At 44.8% G+C, this 20,975-nt stretch overlaps 1 protein-coding gene across 5 annotated transcripts in view; it reads right to left on the bottom strand.

Moving 5' to 3' along the window:
- Positions 1-18,624, bottom strand: part of reln (reelin) — a 153,403-nt gene extending 134,779 nt beyond the window's left edge. For all 5 annotated transcript variants that reach the window (XM_054775502.1, XM_054775503.1, XM_054775504.1 and 2 more), the window contains exon 1: positions 18,094-18,624. In XM_054775502.1, coding sequence (XP_054631477.1) covers positions 18,094-18,346 — 253 coding nt within the window. In that variant the 5' untranslated portion in view covers positions 18,347-18,624. The remainder of the gene's footprint in view (positions 1-18,093) is intronic.
- Positions 18,625-20,975: the final 2,351 nt, after the last annotated feature.

The raw sequence follows: 20,975 nt of genomic DNA, 5'->3' as shown, positions 1-20,975 counted from the left end.
ATTAGTCATTTTAATCAGATGACTCGTTTGGAAATGGATGACTCCTGACTGAAAAAAGGGGTCATTTTAGAGTAACACACCACCTGCCTCCCAGAACAACACCAGCATCATTAAATTTGCGGATGACACTACAGTCATCGGCCTGATCACTGGTGGTGTTGAAACATCATACCGAAGAGAGGTGGCGGAGCTCATAGCTTGGTGTCGTGATAACAATCTCCTTCTCAATACAGATAAGACTAAAGATCATCGACCCAAGAACAAGGGAAAAGGAGCCGCATAGACCCCTGTTTATTGATGAGACTGAGGTGGAGAGGGTGAAAACCTTTAAGTTCCTTGGCACACACATCAGCGAGGACCTCACCTGGTCTCACAACACCTAACAAATTCTGAAGAAGTCCCAAAGGAGACTGTACTTCCTGAGAAGACTGAGGAAATTTGGCATGTCCACCACAATCCTCAGTTGCTTCTACAGATGCACTATCGAAAGTGTCCTTACCGCCTCCATCACTGTTTGGTACGGTAACTGTACAACACGTGATAGGAAGGCACTCCAGCGGGTGATCAAGACCTCACAGAACATTGTTGGGGCAGCCCTCCCCTCACTGCAAGACATTTATAAATCTAGAGTCCTACGCAGAACACACAACCTCATCAAGGACAGCACACATCCACAACACTCATTATTCACACTCCTACCGTCAGGCAGACGCTACAGGAGTTTGAAGTCCAGGACCACAAGGCTGGCAAACAGCTTTTACCCACAGGCCATCAGGCTTCTCAACGAAGCACTCACACACGCCGCACGCAACACACGCACACACTCATAGCACTTTATTTATTTATTTATTTATTTATTTGTATTATTTATCTGTATTAATGTCTCTTCTGTTGTTGTTGCTTAATTTATTGGTATTTATGTTTCTTATGTTCTTCTTTTTTCTTGTGTTTTCTTTCTTTTCTTGGGAGAATGAACAGAATAAGATTTTCATTGCATGGTATAACTGCTGTTTTACCATGCACATGACAATAAAACTCTCTTGAATCTCTTGAATCTGGAATCTTGAATCTTGCTTCCAGACCAGTTCTTACGAGCGGTACAACTGTCTCACAGTCTCGAAGGGAGTACACCCTTGTGAGTTGTGATGTTTTTGTCAAGTTATTAGATAAATACTGATTGTGAAATGCCCCAGATGATGTAGTGTAGAGGGTTGGAGTTGTCTGATGCTTGTGATATTTACACTCGTGATTGCCGGCTATGTAACACTCAAAGTTACGAGCTGAAATGTAACTCAGGCGTATCGGCGGTTATGTATTCAAAAGATAACAGGTTCTTTTTTTTTTCTTTTTTTTTTTGTTATAATGAGTTATTTAATGCCGTGCCTTGTGACATTGCAGTTTTGTACCAAAAGTTTTTTTGTTCCTTTTAATGCCTTGTACGAATAAAGGTTCAATTGTTTGGACAAATGTAATGACAACAAAAATAGCTCGTTAGAGTATAATTTAAGAGCTGATATCTAGCCGTTTCCTGATAATAACCAAATTCATTCATCAGAAAGCTATGGCATGTACTGCCAAAACATTTATTCTCATTATATTTGTCCAAACAAATGTACCTTTAGTTGTACCGGGCATTAAAATGAGCAAGAAACTAAAGAAATAAGGTGATGTCTAATCATTTTTTCAACAACTGCATCTTCTACATAGTATAAATCAGTGGCAAATGCCAAAATTGTTTTGTGTACAAAATTCTTCATTTATTTGCACCCTTCTTGGTGCAAATAAAGCTTTCGGTAAACTACAAGAAAGGAAGATTTGTTTTCACTTCTGCTTTGGTCTACTGGGAGGACCTCTCAGTTCTAGTCTCAAGTCTGAGTCAACTGATGACATAAATCTGCAAGAGTCGAAAGCATATATCATTTATGCAACGGTGGAGTGGGGGTTCACAACAGAGTATTAAGAGAATTAAGTGTTTTCAGACCCTTGTAAACACCAACCCCCTCACACCCGCTGCCACTTAGACAGGAAGATGTGTGAGCTGCGCATGCACGGGGATGTGTAATCTGCCTCTGCCAGCCTACCAAATTGAACCAGAGTGGGCCAGGCTGTTTTGAAGAGGGCCAGTATTGGAAAAACCAAGGGGGGGTGTAGGGCTGACGCTAATCCGCCTGTGCCATGCGCTGAGTCCCCAGCACCCTGCGAGTTGCACCACACCACCTCCTTCTGTAGTGGGCCCACTGAGGCGCTACAAGGCCCACTGAACGCTATCAGCACAGACGACACGTTGCTCCCCCAAGCAGGGATTACTGAGCTGTCAATGAAGGTACCAGGGGGAGGTTTCACAGTAAGAGAAGCAGAAGCGAAAAGGAGGTGTGTTATCCACCAACAGGAGCTCCATTCTGTGTGAGGAAGAGGCCATGGGCAAAGCCGATACGCCAATCAACGACGTCTGGGAAACCACCCCGCGTGAACAACACGGAGGGCACGTAGGGCGAGGAGGAGATGGTTTTAAAAGGATCCAGTCCAAAAGGAAAATGAAAACAGGGCCATTGTTAAAAGGTAGCTTGGGATGGGGGCATGCATCCGCATGAGTTTGCATGAAGACACAGAAGTAGCGTATGTCTGTCTACTGAACAATGACATCACAAACTACTTCAAAAAGCAGTTGAAATGTGTTGGTAAAAATCGGAAGGGTCTCCCTCATGCCAGAGTTAATAGGATTATGAATTAGTAGCTCGCGATACCAATTTATTGCAGTATTTTGAATGCAAATCGGTATGGCTAGAGGCATGGCTTTGAGCTCCTCTGAAAGATGACATGTAATAAGACTTTGAATACCCTAAGGGATTTTTTTGGTTTTGTTTTTTAGGTTCGCCTATTTTTGTTTTCTGAGGACATGGTACGTACTGTAAAACACAGGCCACAGCTTGAGTCTTTACCTAATCCCAAATTTCAAATTTGACAAAGATACAAAAGAAATGAAGTATTTTACACAGGTTTTTCTAAAGTTAGGATCAGGCTTTCCAAAAGGTGTTCCGTTTGGAGACTCTTGGTCACACTTGGCCAAAGTCTTTGAAAGCTAAGACGTTAACAGTGAATTTCCACTTAGTTTGGACCTGCGCGCCAATATCATAAACTCAGACATACCATACTGTGATCCCTCTTTTATCACAATTAATTGGTTTCAGACTGTAATAAATGAATTTATGACAGGGATTCTTTATTGATAAACTGAATATATTGTTTAGTTTCAGCATAGAAAACCTGTTTAAGATTTTCTATATAAGTTTTTTTTTTTCTCCTCCCTGAGCTACCACCTTATCGTGGTGGAGGAGTTTACGTGTCCCGATGATCCTAGGAGCTAAGTTGTCAGGGGTTTCTATGCCCCTGGTAGGGTCACCCACGACAAACAGGTCCTAGGTGAGGGATCAGACAAAGAGTAGCTCAATAGACCTCTATGATGACAAAAAACATTGGACCACATTTTCCCTTGCCCGGACGCGGGTCACCGGGGCCACCCTCTGGAGCCAGGCCTGGAGGAGGGGCACGATGGCGAGCGTCTGGTGGTCGGGCCTACGCCCATGGGGCCCGGCCGGGCACAGCCCGAAGAGACGACATCGGTCCCCCCCTCCAATGAGCTCACCACTCATAGGAGGGACCAAAGGGGTCGGGTGCAGAGTGAGCTGGGTGACAGCCGAAGGCGGGGACCTTGGCGGTCCAATCCTCAGCTACAGAAACTAGCTCTAGGGATATGGAATGTCACCTCTCTCGTAGGGAAAGAGCCTGAGCTGGTGCATGAGGTTGAGAAGTTCCGGCTAGATATAGTCGGACTCACCTCAACGCACAGCAAGGGCTCTGGAACCAGTCCTCTTGAGAGGGGTTGGACCTTGTTCCACTCTGGCGTTGCCAGCAGTGAGAGGCGACGGGCAGGGGTGGCAATTCTTGTTGCGTCCCGGCTTGTGGCCGGCATGTTGGAGTTTAACCCGGTGAACGAGAGGGTAGTTTCCCTCCGCCTTCGAGTGGGGGGACGGGTCCTGACTGTTGTTTGTGCTTATGCGCCAAACAGCAGTTCAGAATACCCACCTTTTTTGGAGTCTCTAGAGGAAGTACTGGAGAGTGCTCCCTCAGGCGATTCCCTTGTTCTGCTGGAGACTTCAATGCTCACGTTGGCAGCGACAGTGAGACCTGGAGAGGCGTGATTGGGAGGAACGGCCCCCCTGATCTGAACCCGAGCGGTGCTTTGTTATTGGACTTCTGTGCTTGTCACAGATTGTCGATAACAAACACAATGTTCAAGCATAAGGGTGTGCACGTGTGCACTTGGCACCAGGACACCCTAGGCAGCACTTCCATGATTGACTTTGTGGTCGTATCATCGGACTTGCGGCCATATGTTTTGGACACTCGGGTTAAGAGAGGGGCGGAGCTGTCAACTGATCACCACCTGGTGGTAAGTTGGCTCCGATGGTGGGGGAGGATGCCGGTCAGACCTCGCAGGCCCAAACGTATTGTGAGGGTCTGCTGGGAACGACTGGCAGAGTCCCCTGTCAGAAGGAGTTTCAACTCCCACCTCCGGGAGAACTTCGACCATGTTCCGAGGGAGACGACGGACATTGAGTCTGAATGGGCCATGTTCCGTGCCTCTATTGTCGAGGCAGCTGATCGGAGCTGTGGCCGTAAGGTGGTTGGTGCCTGTCGTGGCGGTAATCCCAGAACCCGTTGGTGGACACCAGTGGTGAGGGATGCCGTCAAGATGAAAAAGGAGTCCTATCGGGCCTTTTTGGCTCATGGGACTCCGGAAGCAGCTGACAGGTATTGGCAGGCCAAGAGGCAAAAACTCGGACATGGGAGGAGTTCGGAGAAGCCATGGAGAACGACTTCCGGACGGCTTCGAAGAGATTCTGGACCACCATTCGGCGTCTCAGGAAGGGGAAGCAGCGCACAGTCAACACCGTGTATGTGGGGATGGTGTGCTGCTGACTTCGACTTGGGATGTTGTGGATCGGTGGAAAGAATACTTTGAAGACCTCCTCAATCCCACCGACACGTCTTCCTATGAGGAAGCAGAGCCTGGGGACTCCACGGTGGGCTCTCCTATCTCTGGGGCTGAGGTTGCTGAGGTTGTCAAAAAGCTCCTCGGTGGCAGGGCCCCGGGGGTGGATGAGATCCGCCTGGAGTTCCTTAAGGCCATGGATGCTGTAGGCATGTCTTGGTTGACACGACTCTGCAGCATCGCGTGGACATCGGGGGCAGTGCCTCCGGATTGGGAGACCGGGGTGGTGGTTCCCCTTTTTAAGAAGGGAGGTGTGTTCCAACTATTGTGGAATCACACTCCTCAGCCTCCCTGGTAAGGTCTATTCAGGGGTTCTGCAGAGGAGGATCCGCCGGATAGTTGAATCTCTGATTCAGGAGGAGCAGCGTGGTTTTCGTCCTGGTCGTGGAACTGTGGACCAGCTCTACACTCTCAGCAGGGTCCTTGAGGGTGCATGGGAGTTTGCCCAACCAGTCTACATGTGTTTTGTGGACTTGGAGAAGGCATTCGACCATGTTCTTCGAGGAATTTTGTGGGGAGTATTCCGGGAGTATGGGGTATCGGACCAGCTAATTCAAGCTGTTCGTTCCCTGTATGACCGATGTCAGAGTTTGGTTCGCATTGCCGGCAGTAAGTCGGACCCGTTTCCAGTGAGGGTTGGACTCCGCCAGGGCTGCCCTTTGTCACCAATTCTGTTCATTATTTTTATGGACAGAATTTCTAGGCGCAGCCAGGGCATTGAAGGGTTCCGGTTTGGTGGCTGCAGGACTGAGTCTCTACTTTTTGCAGATGATGTGGTCTTGCTGGCTTTATCAAGCCATGAACTTCAACTTTCACTGGATCGGTTCGCAGCCGAGTGCGAAGCGGCTGGGATGAGAATCAGCACCTCCAAGTCCGAGTCCATTGTTCTCGCCCAGAAAAGGGTGGAATGCCATCTCCAGGTCGGGGATGAGATCCTGCCCCAAGTGGAGGAGTTTAGGTACCTTGGGGTCTTATTCACGTGTGAGGGAAGGATGGAACGCGAGATCGATAAGCGAATTGGTGCGGCGTCTGCAGTGATGCGGACTCTACATCGGTCTGTTGTGGTGAAGAGAGAGCTAAGCCAAAAGGCAAAGCTCTCAATTTACTGGTCGATCTACGTTCCTACCCTCACCTATGGTCATGAGCTTTGGGTAATGACCGAAAGGACAAGATCGCGGGTACAAGCGGCCGAAATGAGTTTTCTCCGTAGGGTGGCTGGGCTCTCCCTTAGAGATAGGGTGAGAAGCACTGTCATCCGGGAGAGACTCGGAGTAGAACCGCTGCTCCTCCGCATTGAGAGGAGCCAGATGAGGTGGCTTGGGCATCTGGTCAGGATGCCTCCCGGACGCCTCCCTGGGGAGGTGTTCAGGACAAGCCCAACCGGTAGAAGGCCTCGGGGAAGACCCAGGACATGTTGGAGAGACTATGTTTCCCAACTGGCCTGGGAACGCCTCGGGATCCGCCGGGAGGAGCTGGACGAAGTGGCCGGGGAGAGGAAAATCTGGGCCTCCCTGCTTAGGCTGTTGCCCCCGCGTCCCGATCTCGGATAAGCGGTAGAAGATGGATGGATGGATGGATGGATATATAAGTTTTTTTTGCTATTACCAGAGCCCTTCAGACATGAAATAACACCCCTATAGTCACATTTGCACGAGTATTACCCGATATAGGAGACATAATACAGAATAAGACATAACAGGGACTCACTCACACATTAGCACGGACAGCTTACTTCCTGCGGTGGCTATTGTCTCAATGTAACATTACTGACACCTAGTAACCAGTGTAAAGTACTACTGTACTGTTGCTGTTTGTGGTTAAGGAGAGAGATGCATTTCACTCGCTTTATTGACAAGTGGAGAGCAGATATGCAGTGAACACTCATGCAGGAGCTGCTGTCGGCCACAACTCCCCCTAGTTACTCACGCTCTCCACTAAAGACGGTGCTCTCCACACTGCTAACACTCAGCAAAACACAGTCAACTCTAGGTAGCTGACATCACACACACACCACATCCAAGGTCCCGCCCCTTAAAGTCACGTGTCACGTTTTCTGAATGCCTTATGTTTGTATTTTCATTCATCATTTTTATCTTTCAAAAAGAATAATTTGCACTAAGAATATGTAAAGTTTTAGTAAATACGCATATTTTTGGACTAATAATAGGCAATAGTCAACCACAAAACAGCAATAATCGATGAATTTATTTAGAAAAACTGTAAAGCTGTGAAATGTTAATCACGACTGTATATGGTGAAGCAATCATGACTTTGCTGGTGTGAAGTGTGTGAGTGTTCTGATGTTCTGATGTGCTTATAAGTTTATTCATTTATAGTTTATTCATTCGTCGACTTAAATGAACCAAAATGTTTCATACTTACAGTGACCGACTGGGTATGGAAAAGAACATTTTGCTCTGCGATTGTGATTAATTTAATATTAAGAAAAAAATATTATACTTACTAAAAAAAAAAAAAAAAAAAAAAGCACTAAGGCTTGAGTTTTACCAAATCAATTTATCGTGTCAATAACAGCACGCTAGAAAATGTGCTGTGCTCAGAAACGGTGGGGGGGGAATTATTTGGATAGCGTGCTGCTGAAGTATTTCCAGGACTGACATTTTTGTGGGTGCTTATGCAGCCCAAAACCATAATCTTTCAGAACCACAAAGAGACACAAGGAAAACAAGTGCATGCTAGGACTGTGGCAGCTTCGCAACTATCTGCACACCCCAGTTTGGAAGTCAACAGACACCCACGCTCTTTAACATCCTCAAACTACTTACACCCACTCATCTGCCCACTTATGAAAGTTACAGAAAACACAATTTGCATTTGCTTGTTAAGAGCTTGCATGCTTTAACTGGGTGGGTGGGTGGGGGGTTGGCACCATTGAGGAAACTGACAATAAAAAATGTAAGAGCTCTGTGCCGCTTGCCTAAATAAGACTGGAGGAACAACATACATCTGCCTGGCAGTCAATGTCATCTTTCGTACAGCTTTCAATTACACCTGAACACAGCTACATAACAAAAGGAGGCAAAATCGTTGGCTGTCACTTAACACAAAGAAAAAGATCATGGAAGAGACAGTTCAGTTTAGTGCACAGTTTTACAACCACTGAGCACATGACAAAAGGAAAACAGAAAACTCCATTTCCTGCTATCAATGATCAGAAGAATACTAAAAGCCTGATAATTGGGACATATCTGTTTCGTTGGCGGAACATCTGACCTGCCTCCCAGTCATGACGGATCACCCACTTTGAGCAGAGAGCTGTATGCATGGCCAAGCGTGCATGTGTGACAAAAGGGGAGATTCCAAAAGCATATCCATTCTCATTTCTCGCCCATCTGCTCCTCGGCACAAAAGAAACTGACATATCTCAGCGAATACAATGCTCTTTAAATGCTTCATCATTCATTGTCCACCATGACGGAACACCCAAACACACCCAGCAAGCCCGCAGAAAAGAGTACTGCACTTGACACACTTCCCTCTACTCTGTAAAGTGACCTATTCAGACAAAGCAGCGGGAGACTGAGTGGCTGAAGACCTGGGAAGTTAATGAATTCAAAGGGTTTGATACACTTTAAAGTGCAAGTACTCACCGCAGAGCCCCCTTAAAGCATTAGCTACCACCCCCTCTACACTTGCCTCCCTTCCACAATTCCCTGTTCCCCAAAACTGTTTGACCCAATGCAAACTAGGCCAGCTTTTGGTTGGTTCAAAGACCAATTTTTGCACCGTCTCTCTGTTGCACAAATGTAGGTGTAAAGCGATGTGCAAAACACTTCAGACAGCAGGAGTTGGGACAGAAGCTGACCCTAATAGAGTACAAACAACAGAACAGGCCCTCCACGATAACAAATTATCGTTGATAATCGATATTAGGCCGCAGTTTTTGAGACCCTTTTTTTATTAATTACATGGCATAAAATGTATTGAATGGTTGCATTTCTTTTGCAATGTAGCGAGTGATTTGCGCTATTTTGTTGATTTTTTTTTACATATATTTACGACGACCCTACAATAGAGTATTGACTAAAATATTCAAGTGCTCAAAAACCAGACACTCAACATCCACCCAAGTGATTAGGGGCTGCATAGGGTAACCTAGGGTGACATCCAAAGGGCTTCTGAAGTCCCAACAGACAGATGCCATTTTGGCACGTCATCTCAAGACAAAGACGACAGTTAGTGCACAACACGTCTCTCAGTTTGGCTTTGCTGATACAGCCTGTTCAGATAAGATCAGCCTTTCCAAAGCGAGGCCTTGCGCAGGCGACCTTTACTACAACATGGCTGACACTTGCAGAGACAAAAAAAAAATAAAATAAAATGCAATGAAATTTGGAAAGTGCAGAGATAATACATCCTGCACTATAATCTGCCAGGTGTATAGGAAGAGCTGATGGTACTTTGAGAAGATGGAGTTATCTGCAAATTGCCATTAAGCATGTCACAAACAACTTGTTACCACGGCAATATCAGACCATGTTGCCCTTCCAGACATCTAGCAAAAATCAGAAGATATGTCCATGCCAGATATGTTCTCACACACCAGTAATGGTATTTTTGTTGTATTTTGAAGGCGTCGCCAGGGTAAGCTTGGACTGTATTTTGCGGTCACCCGGTCTGTTCGTAATTTGGACAAACAATGGAGTCTGTCGGTCTTCCCAGCATTTGTTGAAACTGATTCTCACATGTTTGCAAGCAGCCACAGTGTTGAAATTGTCCTCTCATTTGTGGTCCAGGAGTGGAGATTCACTGCTGACTCTCATTAAAGGTACAGTCGAACCTTGGTGTTTCGTCATTGAGCCATTCCGAAAGGTCAGAAATGAAACGTATGAAAACCAAAGCAAATTTTCCATAGGAAATAATATACATTGGCACATTGGTTAGACTCATTAATCCGTTCCAGAAAGCCGAATCAGTTTGCACAAAAACACATTTTTATAGTTGTGCATGCAGAAAACCGTTTGCAATAAATAAAATAAATACACATACTGTAAATGATGAATGAAAAGGATGAATGAACATTCAAGATGACTTTTACTTATATTATGAACCTGATTCTTGACGTGACTGTTCCCAAAGACACAATGTAGCAACGAGATCAACACCTTCTCAACTATTCAACACAGCTTTCCTGTTCTGCCAGGGGTTATTTCTTGAATTCAATAGTGTCTCACCAGCGCTAACACTTGAACTTCTGTGACACTGATGGAAATTACCGAAAAAATTACTAACGCTCTTGACCGCAGAAAGTGTGCAGCTGCATTATTTATGGTTCTGACAAAACCTTTCGATACAATTAATCATATCCTAATTACAAAATTTCGAAAGGTATGGAATCAGAGGGTTAGTTATGAATTGGGTTAAAAGCTACCTAGCAAACAGGAAGCTAGGAGAACACACATCTGCAAGTTTAAATATATCGTGAGTAGTACCCCAGGGCACAATAATGGGACCATAACTGTTCAACTTATATATTAATCACATCTGTAAAGTTGTTGTAAGGTTGCAAGTCAACCACTGATGACATGGATGGGCGATGTAACAGACCTTCAGTTCCGGTTGTAAGCAGCTAAGGATGCTAACAATGTCATCTGTGATAAAAACACATCAAGAACACAGCTGGACTCATGCAGTTTATTCATAACGCGACAAGACGGGCACCATATTGTATGCGATCCAGAAAATGTACACAAGGCAAAATTTTGGCATAAATGGCCGACATTAACCGAAAAACTAACTAGCTATCCGGGGCGGATGTTAACTGAGGTCCAACTAAAAATTCAGTTACAGTCGTCCCTCACTACATCGCGGTTCGAATATCGTCTCCCTCACTCCACCGCTGTTTTTAAAAAAAATAATGAATTAATAAATGACGGCTGTTTTGTGGCTGACCATGGCCTCATTAGTCAAAGATATTGAAGGACAAGTTATATGTGGTGTTCTGGTCACTAGGCATCAGTTATGCTACACTGATGAGACATGACGTTTCACACTCTCGTCCAAGCCAGTCGACATGCCTTAGCTGAGATCGAGTGGGGGAAAAAAAAAAAAGTTTCTCTCATTCCGTGTGAAAGTGTTTTGAAAGTTTTTGGCTTCTTTCTTTGTACTTTTACCCACTTCATTTGAAACACTTTAAGTTCAGAATGAGTAAATTGAACAGGCTCGGTAGCTTGCTACAGTATCTCCCTGCATCTGCGCAATGTGGCGTAAACAAAGAATAACGAGTGTAAAGGTGACTATACGGGCGTTATTTCCTTTCTGGAGGACTTTAATAATGTTAAAAACCGTATTTAGAAAGTCAAGCAGGTTTTCTGTGTTCTAACTACAAAAACATTCTGTTTATTAATATTGAATCCTACTTTGATAATTTACTTATCAAGTTAACCGCGATAAACGAGTGACAACTGCAATCCATTCCAGACACCCAGAAATATGAAAAAAAGACATTTACAAAAAAAAACAAAAAACCCCTTTAGTTTTACATGCAAAAGACAAAGTCAAATGCCGTAATCCCTCATTTATTGCAAATAACTGGTACCAGACCAGACCATGAAAAGTGAATTTAAGCAAAATAGGATTTCTTCTTGATAAATATGTTTAGTTAGGGCATAGAACACCTGTTTATGATCTTCCAAATATGTTTTTTAACGTTATTAGAGCCCTCTAGACATGAAATAATACTCCCATAGTCACTTTAAAATGTGTATTACCCAATATAGTATATGTAATCAGTGGAAATAAGCCATTTACGACTCGATAAATAAGACTCGTGCTCATGTGTGTTGAAATAAATGCGCTACAGACGCATGGACAGGAAGTGATGTCAAGGGTTCATAGCTGAGTTTCAGCTGGACTACAGCCACAACAACAACCTGTTGATTATGACTATTCCTATGATAGTTATGTTATTGTGCAGCAATCAAGTCTGGTGCTTGTCTCACCCAAAAATAAATGACACGTAGTGACTAAAGCAAAATACTACATTTACAATTTCAATCTTCTTAATTCCTTATTATTTTTACTTCATGTGGCCATTTTGATGCTTGAAACTATGAAACATTTGCTTCAATGTGCATATTTTTGGACTAATAATGGGGCGTATTCAGTCTCAGGAAAACCTTGATAGAGTGAAGCCGCGGAAGAATGAATTGGATAAATTAACATTTAATATCACCTGTGACCTGTATTGAACAGCGGGGACGGAAGACTCATGCGAACGCCGTAATCACTCTCGTCTCTAGGTTCCCAAAGTGGGGTACGCGTACCCCCAGTGGTATGTCAATTGCAAAAGGAGGTACGCGAATAAAAATGGAAGAACAATTAGCGCCTAACACTCTCAATTAGGAGTACGCCTGAAAGCCTCACATTTTGACCGACAATCACTATAAAATAACACCAATAAATCGTGTTCAATATTTCAAGTGAATTAAAATCAAAAGATGCAGGTGGAGGAGTGGGGGTACATGGCTTCAGGTCAAACGTCTGAAGGGGCACGACACTGTAAAAAGTTGGGGAACTGCTGCTCTAGTCCGTTGCAAAGGGTCTGAGCTGTATACTTTCTTGTAAACGTCCCCAGCAGGTAAAGTCATCATTACGCATACTGGCTCAGCCCACTTTCTGTTATGGGCCCCCTGCACCGCGTGTTAACTCATTGGCTTACATTACAATCCTATTCGATATACACCCTATGGTGATGCTACCGTCGCACTTGGCTATTAATCCTTTTGTGAATTCAATAGCGTTTCTCACATGAACTTTATGACATTTGTGGCACTTGCGGCTTTCTTTGGAATCATGGTGGATTATTTTGCAGCAGTAATCATTTGTTTTTTTTAAAAAGCACGACGGAACACTCAGAAATATGCAGTGCACTTGAACGCTTCATCAGAACGCCCTCTCTGATTTCATATCAACATGTGGCATCCCATTCATATCGCTAATGGTTCGCTAAGTAATATCGCTAAAGTCCTCAAAGGGGCACCTTTATCCCGATTTGCACCCAAAAGTGCTTGATTCTTAGTCCATGAGCCATTCGGCGGGTCGTCTTTGACTGGCAATTAATTTGCGTGTAATCCTTTGAAATAACTAACAACGATTCTGCTTTCAGAGGGTCTCCTTAATGGGCCAGTTGGTTATTTCAAGGACAGGTCACATCCCAGCGTGACCTTAACATGCTTTCATCCTGAAGATAAGGCAGGACGTGGGCACAGTGAGTGTATGTGTGAGTGACACTTGTTTTTGTCAGTTTTCACCCTAAAGCCTACCCAGTTTACTTCATAATGTCATGCCAGAGGACACATTTGTTTCGCCCCCTATGGAGTGGGCTTGCATACATGTAATAAGGATATCCTTAAAGTTGGATGACTTATGGACAATTAGTTGTCAAAGGAAACCTACACTTTTAGTTCGGAATTTTGCCCGCCATCCCCAAGCCTTATGTGAGACATGAACACGTCTCTTTTCTTTCTGTGCGTTCTAAAGCTATACGTATAAGCAGCGACAAAGACGCAGCTAAGAATGCACATAATGGGAAGCACCTATTCCGTCTATAAAGCCTTCTGACTAATACTCCAAAAAGCTCCAACGACGCTCCATTTACATGAAGTGACATGCATGTTAACCAAGCTACAACGACTTTGTTATTGTTATTATTAACATTGTTACATGAAGAACTGTGTTACTGGCATAGTGACACCTCGCCACACCACACCGGCTAGCTACTAGCTTCACCACACACTTGTTCCGATAATGCTTAAAATGATCAAAACAGGGCAAAATACTGTAAGTATTACATGTTATCATGAATGTGCCTGCTACTACATGGTTATAGCATGGATACACTGTACACTGTAAAACAGTGTTTTAATAGCAAGCTTTGTAGGTGGCATAGGTGTGTCCCATTACATGCAGTAATTACCTCTCGCTTTTCAGCGGTTTTTATATCTTTAGAACGCACAGAAACGAGAAAGATATACTGTATCTGTTCATGTCTCACATAAGGAATGTGGATGATGGGTAAAATCCCCAAAGAGTGCAGTTTTCCTTTAAGTCCTTCCCGTGTCCCTGCTAATGCTTTTTGCTTGATGGTGGGTGTACAGGTGGTCCCCGGGTTACGAACGAGTTTGGGTCCTAGGCTGTGATGTATGTTGACTTTTAGTGTAAGTTGGAACTCTTACCTAAATTAACTCCCAAGTCACTCAAACTGTACACAAAACACATGAAAAAAAAGAAAGAAAAAAAAGAAAAGAAAAAAAACTTAAAAAAAACAAAAAATTAAAAATAAAAAAAATAAAAATAATAATAAAAAACACATGAAGCACATATCAAACACAGTTACAAAAAGATTAAATACAGTAATTAAATCAAAGTGTAATAAAAAGAGAGCAACTCCTTACTTGTGTACGTGTGGTTGTCTTACAGGCCTGTCTTAAAATATCACCCCAGGCAAGTTTGGAAGGATTATCTCTCCTCCTCCCAGATCTCCTTGTAACAGCGCACGGAATCCATGACCCCTCTAGCACACATTAGCATTCAGTCATATTTATCCTTAATGGTGGTCATCCCAGTCTATCGGTTGAGACCAAAACAGCAGCCAATATTGGTGGGCGTGTCTCCTCTCTCGAAGCTTTTTATGAGGTTTGTTTTCACTTCCATGTTGATGGCTTTCCTTTTCTTTGGCACACTGCCACTTGGGAGACATAATTAGGTGCAATAAGTTAACTAATAAGCGCTGTTATCCTTTCTCAGTGTAGCTGCAGAGGCACACACTGCATTCTTGCCGTGCACGCTGTGACTAATTTAAACGAGTACACTGTTCCCTCGCTCTGTCTTTGGCGCATTCTCTGTTTCGCAGAATTTTTTTAGTGCTGCTTTTTTTTTTTTTAATTACAGCTTATGAACGCTGTTATAGGCCGAGCCTGGCCCTTTAGGAAGAATTGCATTGTGGGAAGTGAGTGTCTCTCTTCCCCCGCTCGCTTGTTTCTGCGTCCTGATTGGCTGTAGACCATTGTCAATCAAGCAATTTCCCTTGGTGCCCTGCGTGACTCCTGTGTCATCGCTAGCTTGCTTGCTAGCTCATAAATGAATCTTCGGTTCAAAGGACTGCAGCTATATGTTTTAACAGGGATACAAAAATGCTACAGTACAGCGGAACGCTGCCAGGACGAAAAGGCACGGTCACCGGAGAAAAACACGTGAATTTCTTGGGTTCTTCTTGTAGGTTGATCATTAAAATTCAAACAAAGGTCTGAACTTCTTTGAGAGTGTTTAAAAAAGAGACAAATGTGAGAAAATGTTCCTGCCTGTCTGAGAAAAGTGTATAAAGTGTATGGTGAGGGTTTTACAGCCTTAAAACATAATCATTGTAAAAAAAAAACAAATGAAGTTGGCTACTTCGCGGATTTCGCTTATTGCGGGCTATTTTGGGAACCTATCCCTGTAAAACTGTCTTGTTTTTATTGACCAAAATTCAGTTTTTGTTAATAATGGCAGCACATTTGTAACCATGAAACACTGTAACACGTAACGGCATAAACCGAGGACCGAAAGAGCGGCCAATATTGATGGGCGTTTCTCCCTTCTGAGCTTTTTTTTTTTTATTATGTTCAGTTTCACTTCCATGGCGATGGCTTTCCTTTTCTTTGGTGCACTCCCGCTTGGGAGACATAATGAAGTGTAAAAGGTTAACTAACAAGCAGTATGTTCCTCAGCGTGGCTACGCCGGCAGCGCGGGGAACACACAAGCCTGTATCGCGTTTAAAGACCTAAATTACATTTTGGATTCATTTGTGGGAGCGCATTCGTAAACCCACACAATATTAGGACACGGAACATCGTACCAATTTTGTGTCAGGGGTTAAACACCCTACGTGTGTTGGTGTGTGTGTGTGTGAGACAAACCTCAAGTCAATTCAAGTGTGGGTCAGATTTGAGGGTTTAATAACAACGCCACCATGTGGTGTATGTCAGAAAAATCCAACATGCAACACATTTTGTCAAATGTTCACCCTCTTATGTGCAGTGGTTCAGGGGAGAATAGAAAAAAAATAAGACACCACACAGATACTGCATATGCAAGCAAACATCTTTTCACGTCTCCTCTTTAGTTTCCAGCAGCTGTACTTTATTCTCGCCCCATGTTGTTTCCCCATCATGACCTCCCTTGCAGCACAAGCAGTAACCTTTCTTGGCCACTGCATTGTGATAACCTAACACGGTAATCTGCAGCACGCACACGCAGCGCGCGGCCCACACATCCCGGTCTTATCACTCAAAAGCAACAGAGGAGTAGGCAGAGAGGTCAGGTCAGAAACTCAATTACTGTAAAGCAAAATGGGCCACACAGAAACTTGGCTCTGAAAGCTCTGATGTTTTTGATCACCTCACCTCTTGTCTCTGCTATAAAAGATGTCCACCTCTACCCTATAGAGGTGTTTCTTCGGTGTTCTTCCCTAGAAAACCTTGTCCGGCGCCTCAAATGCATGCCTGCCACCCACCATTTCCTCATGTAGCTCTTTCAGTGGTTAGATCACACGTTGCTTTCAGGAGATTAAATCACATGTAATCCAAAAGTGAGCCTCACCGATGAGCAAAAGCAATTTAGATCAAACCAAGCCAAATGCGCGGCATCACGACTGCTAATTTGCTGAATTTAACATAAAAGATGAATAGTGTGCCTCAATGTGTCCACCACATCACCAGGATGGATTGCCAATGTGTTGTTAGTTCTTCAATTCAGTACTGGGATGAAGCCCGGAAACCACAATATTCCTTCCACACTGACATTTGGCTGTGGGAGCGTGCAAAGATATGACGATATGAAGAAAGAAGAGGAAAAAATATTGCTCAACAAAAGTATCCAGCCAGCCATGTTTCACTTGTGCACTTGGCATTCAGCCCCTCCAGTCAAAACCTCTGAAATTTAACAATGAGCCGCCATCATGAGCCAAACACGGGACGGAAGAGAAAAATGAGCAGCTTGGAACCCTGTCATTTTTCCGTGTAAGCCCCACTGCCGCTATCTTATCTGCTCAATCCTCTCATCGCCATTCAAATCTCCCCCTCACTCCATCCCATTCCAGCCGTGGCCTTATTTAAATCTCTCTCCCTCCTCCCAGTCCAGCACGTTTCTAATGCTAATTATTTAAACCTCTCTGTGTGCACCATCTCTCCCATCCAGCAGCGAGTTATTCAAATCTCTCCCGAAAAGCCTCCGCCCCGGCTAAAAGGTGTTTGACTGAAGTCTTGATCCGAAAAAAAGCTCAATCTAATTCTTCCAGACTACGCTCTCCTTTTCTTCTTCTTTCTTCTTCTCCTCACAAAAAGCAAGCACAAGCTGTGTTGAACAGATCTTGTTGGAGGTTTATTTGTTCAGATAACGCAACACAGTTAAAAGCAATTAAACCAAAGACAGGCGAGTGTATATTATTTTAGGAAATCGTTACTAGAAATCCAAAATGTGTAAACACATGACTCCTTGAGAAGAGGATAGTAGCATGGGAATGTGACCTCTGTTTGGACTGCGCTGGCCCACAAGGGTCACTGTCCCCGGTGTTAAGTAAGTCAAGGACTAAGCCGTAGTTGGAGCAGTCAGGAGGGATCAGTTTTCCACGGCCAGGTGCCGGTGCATCAGCGTGAGAAAAAACAATATTCCTCTGGTCTCCTCTCGCATCTCGAACTGAACCAAACCTAAATCTTCTTTCTCTCTTTGTCCATTCCTGCTCGGGGTTTTTGCACTCTCCCTCCCTGGTTCAGTTGACTGATCATGCAGCGAAACCTACGCACGGCGCATCCGGATCACAGATCAGTAAAAAAAACAAAAAAAAACAACTCCACCAAGATGCTAAGCATTATCAACATTATAAGCATTATCGTCAAAGTTACACAAAAGCTTTCAAACAACAACCACCTGATACAAACATGCAAATCTCAATCAAGGTGTTGATTTGCTTTTCAATTTGAAAATTCATCCATAAAGAAGAAAATAATAATTTTAAAAAGTAGACTTCATACAAGCTCACCTTGATATTCCTGTCCTGGGGTGTACGCGGTGGGGTTGCCTGTAATCTGGAGCGTGAGCAGCACTTCTCCCCCACCTTCAGCAACCCCAACTCCGTCCAGCTCCCCGTGATGGGTGCACAGGAAGAAAAAGGGGTTAAAACGGGGGTAGAAGCTCGCCGGGGGCGCCCCGAAGTCCATGCTGCTGCTCCCCAAGACCAGGGCCAGCAGGGCACAGCTGAAGGTGCCCCCGAGAGAGGCCCATGGCACGGCCATCTGCCCTCAGAGGAGCAAGGGTCTGGAGGGTGTGGAGGTGAGGACAGTGATGGTTGAATGGGAGCAGGGAGGGCACAGGTCGCTGGATTCCAGGCAGACGCTTCTGGAGTCCAGAAATGAGCAAAAAGTCCAAAAGTGTGTGTGGGAGAGTGTGTCTAAGTACGTGTTGTGTGAAATTGTGTAAAAGTGTGGGAAAACTGTGGAGCTCTGCTCTCCTTGCTTCCTCTCCCTATCCTACCTTCACTCAGGGAGTTCAGAGCTTCGGCTGTGCTGTCCTGCTCCAGCGCTTAAATACCTCACCCCTCCCTGTGGCTCCCTCTCTCCTCCCACCCTCCCTCTCCGTGCTCGCCTCGCTCCAACACCAGCTCCTCGCGTGCTGTTAGCGCTCCATGAGACGGCCTCTCCTCTCCTCCTCCCTCTTCAGTGTGCCTATCAGCCTTTAAGCTCTTCCTGGTCCTGTCTTCTGTACAGCCTCTTCATTCCACACTAAAGCACTGCTTTTGCACTCTTGTAACACTCTCTCGAGACCTTGGATCACCATGGATCACCATGCAGCTTAGTGTCTTCAACTATAACCAGCCCCCTGACATATCACTCTCACTCTTCTCTCTTCCCTTTGTCTTTTTGCCCATCCACCAGACTGCCTCTCCCACCCACTATCACACCTCTTTCCCTCCCACTTGGTTCCCCGCTCCCTCTCTGCATCTTTCAGTCTCAGTTCTTTGCAACCTCTTCATCTCTCCTCCCATCTTCGGCAAGACTCCACTTTGTTTTTCCCCTCTCTGTTGCTTTTCCATCAGAATATTGTTTTCCACGGGATTCTCCTCCAACTTTTTCCCCCTCTCAATATGAGAGCAGAGCGCGCCGCCTCTCTCCACCAGATTAACCCACCCCTTGAGCACAGACACCAGCCATCATGTTGCTTTCTAACCCCCACTGGGTCTGGCTGATGGATGAGCATTCCATAAGCGCAGTGTACACAGCCAATACAGCTCCCATTCCTTTTCTTTAATCCTGACACAAATGACACTGCTGCATTCGTAGGCCACACAATACACACAACAAAAAGTCAATAACAGCACTCATGCAGCCCTCTGCCCAGTCGTAACATTTGCACTGTAAAATCATTGATTGAATGTAAAAAATGTAGGATTTTTGAGCAGTGAATTTTCACCCAGAGCCAGGACTTCTTCTGCTGTGGTGTCAATTTTTTCTCATCTCCGCCTGACCACGACTTTGTATGTACTTTATTTATCCCACAGCGGGGAAATTTACTTGTTACAGCAGCAAGACAAGTAAAGAGAACAGTGTAAAGAAAGCATAGTGACTACAACATGGTTCAGGTGGTTCAGGTGTTGTAGAGCCTGACAGCGGTCGATATGAAGGACCTGCGGAACCTCTCCTTCTTACACCGTGGGTGTAACAGTCTGCTGCTGAAGGAGCTGCTAAGGGAACCCACAGTGTCATGTAGCGGGTGAGAGGTGTTGTTCATGATGGATGTCAGCTTAGCCAACATCCTTCTCTCCCCAACTTCCTCCACGGAGTCCAGAGGACCGTCCAGGACAGAGCTCGCTCTCCTGATCAGCCTATTGATCCTGCTCCTGTCCCTGTCCGTGCTGCCCCCTCTCCAGCAGCCCACAGCATAGAAGATGGCTGAGGCCACCACAGAGTCATAAAAGGTCTGTAAAAGAGTCCTGCACACACCAAAGGACCTCAGTCTCCTCAGCAGGTGAAGGCGACTCTGGCCCTTTTTGTAGAGGGCGTGGGTGTTGACTTGGGCGCTTTTACCACAGAATGTGGCCCGCGTTGCAGTCGACACCAGTAGGGGCCTTAATGTGGGTGGAAGACCGCCCTGTGTCTTGATGGACAGCCAACTGGATCCTCCGGCTCAGCGCAGGTGTGATTTTTTTGGGGTCTTTTCCATAATGCTCAGGATCTTTCCAAAAATGTAGAATGACTGATTTGCTGCTCCCAACCTCAGCAGCAATGGCACGCTGCGAGAGGCCTTGCTTATGCAGCTCCACAATAACACCACGATCAAAAAGAGAAAGCTTCTTAGTTTTACCATCAGGAGGGCATGACAGTGTGAATGTTTTTTGTCTCACTCCCCCTTCTTGTTTTTGCATATTGAAGCTCTACTTAAAACCTCATTAAGATCCAAACGTGCAAAATGCTAATTCTAGCAATTTTTCAACTGGTCTTAAGATTTCGATCAGGAGTGTATTTATATACTGTATGTATACACATACACACACATCTTTGAAGCAGCCAAACAATACATTTTTGAACAATGAGTCTTTAACCTTTCATTAGCTAACCTATGAACTCCTTTATAAGAACAGATTGGTGTCTGCAGACAACACACAACATGCAATGCATCAAGCTGGACACATCACATACGCTGGCTGTCTTAGTCGTGTCCAAACAGGACTGACCTACAGCAGTCAAAACAGATGCTTCGACATGGCTACACCCCTGCCCAACCACACACGGACAAACACAGGCTAAATAGCTGCGTAATCCCAAACAAACCACACACTGTAACGCTGCGTGGGTCTGCTTCTTTTCACTTGACAACTGGAAAGGTTTAAGTGAAGTAAGTCACCTGCCGGTCGAGCTGCTTCTCCAA

Source organism: Dunckerocampus dactyliophorus, chromosome 5, assembly GCF_027744805.1.
Source record: "Dunckerocampus dactyliophorus isolate RoL2022-P2 chromosome 5, RoL_Ddac_1.1, whole genome shotgun sequence".
Lineage (NCBI taxonomy): Eukaryota > Metazoa > Chordata > Actinopteri > Syngnathiformes > Syngnathidae > Dunckerocampus > Dunckerocampus dactyliophorus.
Note: the sequence above shows the minus strand (reverse complement) of the source record. Positions and strands in the feature narration are given on the sequence as shown.